The 12,603-nt window shown below is 46.5% G+C and overlaps 1 protein-coding gene across 2 annotated transcripts in view; it reads right to left on the bottom strand.

Moving 5' to 3' along the window:
* Positions 1-12,603, bottom strand: part of PRDM16 (PR/SET domain 16) — a gene marked incomplete at both ends in the record, with an annotated part of 259,353 nt that overhangs the window by 156,076 nt on the left and 90,674 nt on the right. For both annotated transcript variants that reach the window (XM_080631354.1, XM_080631355.1), the window contains one exon: positions 2,196-2,545. In XM_080631354.1, the coding sequence (XP_080487480.1) occupies positions 2,196-2,545 (350 nt within the window). The remainder of the gene's footprint in view (positions 1-2,195; positions 2,546-12,603) is intronic.

Below are 12,603 nucleotides of genomic sequence, written 5' to 3'. Positions count from 1 at the left end.
GTGTCATTTTGATCTTCACAAACCTGCTCTGACTGAAGTCTGAAAAGAGAAAGCAGTTTCTGCAGTGTTAATGCCTTGGGTAGAAGAGAGAAATCCATTTTCAAATCAAAGCCCCTAACAGCACATTCTCCAGCCCCTCCCAACTTTTTGGGGTGGTTTTGTTTGTTGGGTTTTTAATTAGAGAAATCAGGAGAAAAAGATCTAAACTGTGAAGTGCAAACGGAAGCATTTTGGAATTGGCATTGCATTTTAATACACTGAATTATCAAGCTTAAGCTTTAACTACAAAAATCCACAGAACAGCAATAAACACACGATTCCTGCACACCTCCCCATAGTCTCCTCCAGCACGGTTTCATTCTTTATGCTACCCATAGCAGACAGGCACGAAGATGTGTCCCCTTCAACAGCATAAAGAGCAGTTTCTAGCAAAACTGAGACGTTGCTAAAGACCTTAGGCAGAAGCTCTTCCCTGTGAGGGTGCTGAGGCGCTGGCCCAGGGTGCCCAGAGAAGCTGTGGCTGCCCCATCCCTGGCAGTGTTCAAGGCCAGGTTGGACACAGGGGCTTGGAGCAAGCTGCTCCAGTGGAAGGGGTCCCTGCCCGTGGCAGGGGTTGGAGCTGGATGAATTTAAGGTCCCTTCGAACCCAAACCAGGCTGGGATTCTATGAAACTCCTCCCCTTCTCTTCCCTTGCTGCCCATGGTCTGCCTACTCAATTCTATTAACAGAGGATAGAAACACAACCCCACTTACAATTTCCTCACACAAGTAATATCATGCGGAGCTGCCTAGAACATCTCCTTAAGGCTTTTCCAACCTTATACTCAAAGGAGACAGCTCAGAAACCAACACAGAGGCAGACAGTATGTATCACATGAGCTCCCGTTTAGCACGAGATGGTATCCATGTATGTTGTTCCCAAGTAAAACGACAAAGATACTGAGCGACTGAGAACGGGTTTCTACACTGCCTTTAAACATAGTGGGAAGTGAAAAACTTCAGGAGGTATCTCTGAGTACAAGGAAAGTCAGAAAAGATAGTGGCAGGGTGGGCCTAAGACAGCATCTGAGGACATCTGATGGAGGACAAACAGTCCTTCCTTTCAGGTATGAAACGTACCTGCCAAACCTGAGAACAAAGGAATGCCGCTGCAATGGGAGCAGTACCCAGAGAGTTTGTCCAATGACACTACGAAAATAAGCAGTATCACAAAGTCAATGTGGAGTGAAGTGAACAGATAGGGCTTCTATCAGGGCTGGCATTCAGGGCAGTGGATATGGGGAATGTTTCATAAAGCATGAATGTAAATACAGACTCTTATCAGAAATATAAAACAAGGACAAAGTTTCGCCAAGGTCATAGAAGAAAAACAGATTTGCATTACTCAAATTTGATCTGACTTCTAGCAGCCAAGGAGGACAGCACCGGGCTCTAAAAATCAGGATTTAAAGCAACACAAAACCAACAATGCCACCTCTAAGAAGAGAATTCACCTTTCTGTAGGAGCCACTTCCACACTGCAGCCTACAAATAATCAATATTGCCTATTCCTAGAGGAGAACTGTGCTTAGTTCCAGAGACACCTTAAAACGATCAATACAAGAGGAAATCTCAAGCTGCCTCATACCTGTATCCTCCCAACAACAGGCAGCTATTTCCAGTATATTAATGGGAATACATAACTCCAGTATATAACAGCTCTTAGGGAATAATGACTTTCACATTACTTTATCTTTGCTGCAGAACAAGAACTCCAGAACATCTAAGGTGTTAATGGGTACATGCTACTTCTCTATGGGCAGTTAATAACGGCAGCACAGCTAACATGGACGGGAAGTCAAAGGTAACACACCCAACTACAGAACATGATGCGACTCATCAGATTCCTTCCACTGTGACAAGTCCTGAACACAACCTGAAAATGACCAGCTCTTTAAGGAGTGACCCAACAGCATTTAAAACCACCCTTCCAAAATGGGGCTGGAACAGCATCTGCAGCCCAAGAAGCTATCTTAGAAAGGATTGCTGCTGCTTTGTGAATGCCGCATGTAATGGGGGATGCAAAATAACGCAGGGAAATATGGCATTAGCAAAGTCACTGCTTCTGTCCTCAGCCAGGCAGGGCTCAGCCTCGCTTTATGAACAGTTTGCACAGAAGACAAATGAATGTGATTGTCACATTCAAGGCGCTTACCTCCCATCCAAAGTTTGTTTCCTTTAATGTGTTCCTCTGTACTGCCACATAGGGTCCAAATCTTTCCCCAACTTCAATCTTCTTTTTGGCCCAAATCCCTAGCCCTGCCCCTGGAATCGAAGATTCTCTGAGTTCAAAATCTGGTGGGATTGGAATGTCATCAGGAATGTAGACGGGAGCTTCATAAGGTGAGCCCTCCTTGGGAGTGAAGTCCTCACTGGTGGGAAAGGGTGATGGAGGTCCGACAGGAATGGGGGACATAATACTGTCCTCTGTTTCCTCCTCTGCGCTTTCGCCAGCAAGGAGATCAGGGTCGGTCTCGTACATATTATTTACAATCTCGCTGTCACCTAAAAGGGGAAACAGCAGAAAACACACTGAAATACTCACGTGAACATTTGTTAATCTCTTCCTGGGACAACGTTTCACAAAGCCGAGCTCGCATGCTTTAAGGGTAACCCTCACCTACAGGACTCAGGTAGGGCTGAGGTGAGAACCTTCACACTGGTGGCACAACCTGCTCTGCTGCTGAAGGATGAGATGGAAGCTAACTGCTGGCCTGCCACATTATACGGGATTGGGGCTACTGCAGCCGATGTCTTTTAGTAAAGGAAAGAGGGAAGAAAACACGGAAGAGCTGCTCCAGGTTCCCTGTAAGCATTTATGGGTTAAACTGGCTCAGTATATTTTGTAGGCAAAATAAAGAGTAATCAAGGTAAAACCTGACTTAGGAACTGTTTGCCCAGTGTTTGAGTTTCCTGAGGTCAAGGCATCACACACCAGAAGCCGTGGCTGGTAGCCACCCCTCAGCAATGCACCTTTTCAAGTGCAACAAAAGCATCACTAGTTTGTAATACTGCGTTAGGACTACCATGTCCTCCAGTGAGCACTTTGAGCTACCACAGCACAGATATTGTTCCAGTGAACTCCACAGGCCAAGGATCTCATCTGCAACAGCTACAACAGTCAAACAGAAAGCTCTGGGAACGCTGCACACCTTCTATTCCTCACGACACCTCTTAAACTAGAAACAAACAGATTAACCCAAGCAAAACCAAAAGAAAAGGTAATTCTCCAGCACTCCCATCAGGAAGTGGTGATGATCTGGAAGCATCTTTCAGCAGACCCCAGCACTTCATAACATAGAATCACAGAATAGTTAGGGTTGGAAAGGACCTTAAGATCATCCAGTTCCAACCCCCCTGCCATAGGCAGGGACACCTCACACTAAACCATGGCACCCAAGGCCTCATCCAACCTGGCCTTGAACACCGCCAGGGATGGAGCATTCACAACCTCCCTGGGCAACCCATTCCAGTGCCTCACCACCCTCTCAGTAAAGAATTTCTTCCTTAGATCCAATCTAAACTTCCCCTGTTTCAGTTTGAACCCGTCACCCCTTGTCCTGTCACTCCAGTCCCTGATGAAGAGTCCCTCCCCAGCATCCTTGTAGGCCCCCTTCAGACACTGGAAGCTGCTATGAGGTCTCCACGCAGCCTTCTCTTCTCCAGGCTTAACAGCCCCAACTTTCTCAGCCTGGCTCCATACGGGAGGTGCTCCAGCCCCTGATCATCCTCGTGGCCTCCTCTGGACTTGTTCCAACAGTTCCATGTCCTTTTTATTGTTGAGGACACCAGAACATGAATTTTTACTGTGAAGAGCCACCAGAGCCCTGGTAGGTAAAGAGGAATTCAGGGTAAACAAACTGAGAACCAGGCCTCTGACTGTCCCACGCTAACAGAAACAGGGAGTTTTGAAGGGCCTTTCTTTGGACGTGGCCTTTGTCACGTCTGGATGTGAAGGCACCCCTGCTGACCAGGTCCTACAGAACCCACCTCTGACCATGCCAAATGCCAGTGGGACCATGAAACAAGCTCCAGAAGGACATTACACAACCACATCTGAACATGCCAAAGTGAAAAGAAAAGGGGGGGAGCAAACCCAAGTCCAAGGCAGCCTGAAATACACAAGAGAGAGGAAGCTGAAGAGTGAGAATGGTAGACTCAGAGGGTAGTAACATTTGGGGACTTTTCCAAGAGGAGTCAATTGCTAAGCTGCAACATTCATATGTAACGAAAACTGAGCCTTTTTTCATCCAAAAAGGGAAAAAAAAGGGGGGGGGAAGGGAAACAGAAGAAGGGGAAAAGAAAAACACATTTGTCATACAATACAAGTAGTTGAAGTATTTTGGGAACAGATTTGCCATCTCTCAATTAAACATGAGGCAGCATGACTGTGCTTTCATTGCACAGTAGTTTCCACTATGATAACAAGTCCAACAACCGCCTCATTGTGGGCCCTGCAGCAGCGAGCGGACTCCCACAGTGCATGTTAATGCCTGACCCTGATGTCACCGGGGGGAAGCAGCACCCAACCACCCTTACAGCTCCGCTGCACCCTGCGAGGCACCTCCTGCTGCCAACCAGGGCCCATCAGGGGCAAGAGCCGAGATGCTCTGCTCGAGGTGTACGTACTACGCACACACACGCGCGTGTGCGCCAGGTCTCTTCTCCGCCCCCAGAAGGCACCTTCTGTGTGCAAGGCATCCCCTCCTCTGTGTTTTATTTTCCTTATGCCCAATAAAGATTTTCCCGAGTTCCTGCCTGAGGAACCCCGTGGCAGGCTTGACTGAGGAGCAGGATTTGGATCCCTTTGCCAACACCTTCCTGCTCCAGCTTTCAGAGCAGTACAGAGAGCTGCCTGCTCCAGCTTACATCTGTTTTCCCCGGTAGAAAGTGCAGCCCTCCCTACTCAAACACATCGCCAGAAACAAGCTCTCAGAAGCATGATCTACTCCACAGTCCTGAAAATACTTGTGGCTGCTGTAAATGTTTTCTCTCCCAGTATTAGCAAGTCAAATGATTTTGTACTCTATGATTAGCCTCTCCTGCACTTAAGGAACAGGAATTCCAACCGAGCTGAAAAGCAAAACCAGGTTTATTGGAGCACAACCTGTGGAAATTTCTGAATGACACAAGGCACCTCGCTACTGAACACTGCGGACGTCATTCCTTCGATGGGCCAGCTGGGCCAGCTCTGATTAGATTCTAATGTGAAGTTGAACCCACATCAGACTGACCTCACAGGTAATCTCCTCCTTCTGCCTCTCCAGTTGCTAAAATCACAGTTATCATGGACTGACCCCAGATATAAAACAGCAGTGAGACAGAACACTTTCAAGTAACTGATGCAAGATGTACCCCATATGGCATCTGTGGGAGCAGAATCACCAAATGCGTATGTATCTATACACACGTGCATGCATGTTGGGTTTGTCACCACAATCAAGCATTTAGATCAATACCTTTTACCTAGCGGAAGGTGTCCCTGTCCGTGGCAGGGGTTGGAGCTGGATGAGCTTTAAGGTCCCTTCCAACCCAAACCAGTGTGATTCTATGGCAGTATTTATTAGCAGAGCCATTCCTGTAACCAGATGTAACACAAGTGGTTAAAACCCCAGGGTACATCTTGTTGTGCAGGAACAACCTCCAGTTCTACCGAGCTCCATCACCACTCTGCTGGCTGCTCTTTGAGAGCTCTGTGTGGGACGTGGCCGTTCACTGGTGACAACCATGCTGTCCTACATCTGCCCCTCTTCTAACAGCAAGTACTGCAACGCTCTGGAATGTCTGGTTATGTGAAAAGCAGTACAGAAATACAACTTGACCTTACTGTTATTGTCATGAAACTAAAATTAGTCCTTCAAAGCTCACTAGGAAAATCACTCCATAAAAAGACCCACTGAAAAGTTGCTTCCACAGATAATCAGATATGGGCTTAGGCTTAAAATCTGTGTGACACCAATGAGGTTCTGGCAACAATGAGAGTGATGCTTTAGTATTGGTGAGAAACCTCATGAATAATCTATTTAGCAGCTGTAATAAAGCAAAAAAAAAGTCTGATGTTAAAGGAAATGGTGGTAGAAGAAACATGATGTGAGATTTTGGGGGGTTGTAGGTTTTGTGTTTAGTTTTTAAGATGTTTATTAATATTATATAAAATTTTGCTAAGGAAATGCCTATTATCTGGAATGACTAAACTTTATCTACACTCACAGACATCCCAAAGAGCATCTCTGACTCCAGAAAGGCTCTGACAGCCTCATTCAGCTCAGAGTGCACATACTTATATCAAGCAAGTACTTGCTTAACTACCACCACCGACTGGCTTCATTACCTCTGAATATGGTGCTGCCCATCTACAGTTTACTTCAGCCAAGTTACAGGTACCTGCCCTATATCCTGTACTCCCTATGGAATTCTGCATGAGCCTGGCTGCCTGCTCCCACCGTCCTGAACCCGGCAGAAAGCTGACAGCCAGGCACAGCCACGGCCCAAAGACCCACCTATAAACCACAAAGGGCACCAGAAGGCATCAAACAGCACCCACCCGAGCAGTGACTTCAGAACAGTGAATGATCCTAGTGATCAGATTGCCACCTGATGGCCACAGCTGAAATACAATGGAAAATCAGAAACCCAGTCCCTTCTTGGGCTGAATCTGCCTGACACTGGTTACCAAGCCCGGCTACCACACATTTCAAGCCCTTTGCAGCACCAGGAGCTGGCACCTTGGCTCGCACAGGCTCACAGGGTTCAGGATGCAGCTAAACAGAGAAGTCAAGGCACCCAGCACAACCCTTAGTTAGGCTCCACTATTCAGTTCATCCAGGAATGGTTTCCCAGTCACTCTACTGGTGAAGATAACCAAGTGCTGGCAGGACAGGGCACCCACAAAGGCACATTTCTCTCAACACACTAGTAACACCTCCCCTCAATGGTATTAGTAACACTTGAAAGGGTTTGTATCTGTAAGCCAAAGACCCAAAATTCAGTTTGAGACCATCTCCGGAATATTTGGGTTTCCTTCTGGCAGAAAGGATGCAAATCCGTGCCCAGCCGGGGGACACAGGAATTACTGCTCTTTCATTAAGGATGGGGCTGAAGCACTAAATGCTTCACAGCCATACAAAAGCAGCTTTTCCTCCCTCCACAGACAGTATTAAATTTAACTGCAAAGGCTGTAGAGAAAGGACAATAAGGAATAAGTTACTTAGGATTCTTGAGCATGTCACACAATTTCTTCCTCCCATCCATTGCAAGATCCCATCTCCTCCACCTGAGCTGTCCTGGTAAGTACCTACAGCATCCCTGGTGGATGCTGGTTGGAAAGCAGCATGTTCAGCAGCCAAAACAGAAACTGCAGAGAGCAACATCCCCACAGGCACGGGGGCCAGTGCTCCACATGCTCCTCACACCATGGAGTGAGGCTGTGAATGGTGCTTCACACACCTCCCACTGCCGCAGGAGGAAAAGTAAATGCAGCTTTAGGTGAACACTTGGAAGTGTCTTTTCTCTCTTCCGCTCATTCATGCAAAGCCTTCGTCTTCACAAGGTTTACAGTTGGAAAAAGGCTCAGTGCAATAAATGTGCAGGGAGGGAAGTGGTCACAAATGGGAAGTGGTTTTGCCAACATGTCGCTGTGCCAGAGGAGTGCAGCACGATCTGCTCTGACCTTCGAGAAATCACACCGCCAGTGCAACCCTCTATTGAACTTGCAGTTTAATGGCTGCTTCTGCCACAACTTGCTGTGATTTTGCCTATTTTTTACTCCATGGATGTTGAACATATCTAGAAATATCCAGCTTGAAATCGTGTTTTTCTTCCCTTTCAGTTACGGCTGATTCACACACACACACACACAAATTTTGGGCCTTGAATAACAGATGACACTAATACACAAAGCACATTAGATGTGTTTCTCAGTCAAGTAAGCCTGAGGCTTTCACAGGCTCCCTGACTCACTATCTGAAAGCCCCCCAAAATGCTACAGTTGTTGTTAACTGACAAACAACATGGTTCCAGGGGGAGATCTGGTATTCCACACTCCCTGCTCACACAGCTACCACAGGCACAAGGCGCTGGCTTTGCTCTGTAAAACCAGCCAGCTAAATCCCACTGAATAGGTGTGCATGTAAAACTCAAGACTCTGCTACCCTCAACCCATTTAAACACATCTAAAAAAGATGCCATAACAAACCCTTCTCAGCTCTTGCTGACATCCAGCTCTCTGCTTGCTGGCCTGTATTGCCCCTCAAACTCCCGTGATTCTATTTGGCTTGCACACTCTGAAGCACAGCACTTCAGGAATCCTCGAGAAGCAGAAGATGCTGCTTTTGTCAACAGGACCCTGGTCGGGTATCTGACAAACCCACACTGCTCACAGCAGCCCAAAACACTCCCGTCTGCAGGACTGCTCGTGGAAGTCTTTACTTAGACATGCCACGCAAATTAAACCCAAAGAAAAGACACATTTTAACACATCCCCCGTGTAAAAATTCAGCAGAGACCAAGCTACGTGACCCTCACACAACAGGAAACCTTCAGTTACTGCTGTACTGGAGTGTCCCAGTCTAGCATCCAAATTATCCATCCTGGAAACTGAGGTTTAAGGACATATTCCATGAAACCCCCGCAAGCCTCTCTCTGATCCAGAACTGGTGTAGAATGCATTAAAAACCAGTTTAGTCCCAGAGAATACCAAAACCTGCAGAGTTATTGAGAGATGGAGACAGTGAGGGATAAGTGAAGAGGAGATGGGATGAATGAAAAGGAACAGGACTGTGATAACTAAACATGTACCAACCTAACACCTTTTCCATGATTATCTTGTATATTCCTTTCTCTAGTTTCACGTTCGTGGTCTGTTTTCTCTTGGTTGTAACTACGGCTCTCAAAGCAAAGTCCTTCTATTAAAAAGAAACAGAAACCACCTTACACCGGAGCGAGCTGTGAGCACAGATAATGACTCAGCACGGAGCAGGACAGTTTAACACATGTGTTATTTGTTAAACACCCTAAAAACCCAGTAGCTTCCGAGCCTGGCTGTAAGAAGAACAGGTACGAAGAATTCACAGTGCCTTTGGTTTCAGAGTAAAAAAATTAAGTGTTTTCTTTTATTAAGGGATTTCTGCTGGCAGAAATGAAGAATAAAGCTTGAAACAGCATTTCAATGTGTTCCTTAATACGCATTGTCCTCTAGTAAGACCAGCAGGGGAAGTGTCCAAATCACTCTCCCCTAAATGCCAGTGTTATATTTCCAGTAAAAGTCGAGTTCAACCGGGTATCAAAAACATTTCCACACAAGATCCTTTTAGAACCAAACTCCTCAGAGAACGCTGCTGTCCAAACCGACGCTTCACCTGCTCCCCCTGTGCTCAGCAGCTCGGTTTGTATTCGGATTCAAGATGACATTGCTGCAAATTACGCTCTCTTACAAAATTAACGCGATGTATATTTGGATGCAGTCGAAAAAGTGGGTTCCTTTAAGCAAATAAAACCCCTCTATTGTCATATTATTAAAGCCACTGGAAAAAATATTAGCCTTTGGGATTTCTGCCTCTAAACTATTTACAACATAATAGCTCAAATGAAGCGTCACATGAAATGTACAGTGTATTACACAGAGTTGTAACAAACATTTGTGAAGAATCTATAGAAATAACACCACAAAGAAATGGAAAGGGAGAGACGAAAGCCCAAAGAAAATGCTCCAATTTGGAAAGAAAAATCATCATTGCTTCTCGGTGGTTTGCTTACGGTGGTTTTTTTTTTTTTTTTGCTACAAAATACCTCCCCTTTAAAAATCTATAAAACTACAGAAATGGGCCAATTCTAGAGAAATTTCTTTGCTGGAAATGCACTAAAGTGGAACTTTATAAATGAGCGCGAGATAAATTCGCCGGTAAGAGAAATGTTACCTATTTAGAATAAATAAATCCACGCAGCCAGGCTAGCTCTCCAAAAACTAACAAACGGTGCTGGGTATTTCTCTCAGTCCTGGATGTCAAACCATAGAACGAGAATAAAGCATTTGCAAGTCTCCAAAAGGAGACCTCGCAATTGGAATTCACATCTTTGCCAAGCGAAAGCTTTTCGGCTGTTGTCACCGTCTCATTGTCATTCCACTCACTGTGGGTTCCCCAGGGTCCAGAACAGGAGTCCTGGCATTATTAACATAGCAGATTAATAGCAGTGGGAAAAGACATTTTCACAAACATGCTAAATATTAATATTAATCGATAACAATTTCTATTTCCTAACGTGAGCCAGACAAACATACCCCAGGCACGGAGCAGAGGAGGGAGGGCAGGGAAGGAAAGGGACGGTGTCAACAGACTCTACAGAATGAAAGGGAATCAGTGAATCAATGCAGGACAGAGGAGTGAGCCGTGAGGTGGGTGTCAAAAGCAGGGCTCTGTTTTCAGAGGCACAGGGGCACATTTTAATGCCACAAGATAAGTTGGATTTCCCATCCCTGGCCAAACACAATTCCAGCACCGCTCACCAATTTGATACCACACCAAGAGCAGCAGGGCAGACACAGGGAAAAACTGCTTCTCGCTGTTCTTACCACCCTGTGTAACGCTGGACTCTGCACATCATATTTTCTGTAACACCCGTAACACTACAGAGATATTTGCTACATTCAGATATGCACAAATTCACCCCTTTTCTGGATTTGCATTTCAAGCTATTCCCTGCCACCGACCTCTTCTCTTTTAAAGCCAATCTGTAAAACTTGTTGCATTTTTGCTGATGGATTAGCCCAGACAAGGTTTTACAATTCAGCCTTTGAAAGTCTCACTCATTCTCTCACGTACATTTAACTGCAACCAGCAGAAGCAGAATGCACAGCCCGACTGCTGAAGAGGCTCCCAAATGATCCACCCCACGGTGTCTGTGTGGGTTAACCCAAATCAAGGCGTTTCAGCTCACAAAATCTCAGCAGAACACAAATCCCCTTTGGTCCCTGAGCTCTGTGTGACCAACGGAGCTCTTCATCACCGCATTCAGACACATTTCTGCAGCAACTTCAGTGTGACCCAAGAAGGTTTCTCCCAGCCCTAAATCAAGTGAAGATCTGTACGAAAATGCCTCTTTGTACAGAGGAGGCTTCCCGAGTCCTGCCCCGAACAGGAAGCACAAAGGGGGTCACACACAAGGCTGGAACCTTTCTCTCTGGAGGTTTTATGTGACTGCGTTAACGGGCACGCTGCGAGGACACACACTGCCACTGTGCACGGATGACAGCAAGCCTCATGATCGCCACATCAGAGGACAGACGAGGATACAGCACTGCACCACCACTGCTCCCAAACTCCTCTGGGACGCTTCTGCCTCCATGTATGAAGGCTCCGAGCTGGGCTGCCCATTCCCAGGCACCACCTAATTCCCAGGGTTGGGGGGCCACAGGACTTTGCCTGTTGTCAGAAAGCACCCTGACTCTAGAGAGGGATCTCTGGTTAGACAGTGAAGAGCTCCCTCCTAGAGAGGCATTAACCACAGAGACAAGTTCTCCTATTAGATGGCAGCTGGGAGCAGAGGATTGTGTTCAAAAACCCATGGGAAATGGCTTTCCTGCTTTCCATGGATTTGCTTCCAAAGCACAGGGAATGCTGTGGGGTTTTACAGCCAGCCCCTGAATGGCTTTGAGTTTTATTTCAGTGCTCCCACACATCCTTACCTTGGCTCTAGAGCCCACCAAGCCCAATAGTGGCCCCAAAATTAAAGTCACAAGTAAGGATGTTTTCTCTGTGTCCTGGGCATCCTCTGGGCATCCAGAGAGCCCCATGATCCTCCTATCAGTCCTTCCTTCATCACCATTAAAACCAGGAATTACCAACTGGTTGTTCTCACCAGTAATTGCCCATGAATTGATGCAGCAGCTTTATGGAAGGAGAAGCATTGCAAAACACGAACACTGACAGCAACTGAACCTCAAACCTGCACCTGACCCTCGTGGCCGAGATGCACCTCTAACAAACCCATTCAGGCAGCTTCCAGCTCACATTTAACCTGTCAGACATCAAACACGCCAATGAGGAAAATTCAGCACAGACTGACACAGATCTACCAAGGATTTCCCACCATCAGGCTGAGGAGTCAAGTCAATGACACTATGGAAAAGCGGAATTTTACTGGGACAAGTGATGCCAGGCACAAACACAAGTGGGGTTTTTTAAGCCCCCTTCTCTGCAGAGATCTCTCTCTGTTCCCCCCAGAATGTTTCCTGTCCTGGTGTCAATAACTTGGCACTGTGAGCACCTCCGTTGTTTGGGGCACGTTTTCCTGACCACTCAAGTGCTCTTTCCAGACAGGCTTTCCTCTCTGTAAGAAAACCAAAAGTACCTGACAAAGAATGAAGCGCACGTTTAATCCCAGAGCTTTTTTGCACTGGGGTCTGTTCTCTGACTGGGAAAAGTGCTCCTAGACTTTTCCTGCAAAACACGGGGCAGGAATGACGGCAAGTTCAGCAAATGGCAGTGAGATGCAACACTGCAGGTAATCCTTTGGGAACAAACACCGTCAAGCAGGCAGGTTTCTGGAGCATTCTGCAGATGGGTTAC

This window comes from Psittacula echo, assembly GCF_963264785.1.
Source record: "Psittacula echo genome assembly, chromosome: 17".
NCBI classification, from domain to species: domain Eukaryota; kingdom Metazoa; phylum Chordata; class Aves; order Psittaciformes; family Psittacidae; genus Psittacula; species Psittacula echo.
The sequence above is the reverse complement of the archived record's forward strand: the minus strand, read 5'-3'. Positions and strand labels throughout refer to the sequence as shown.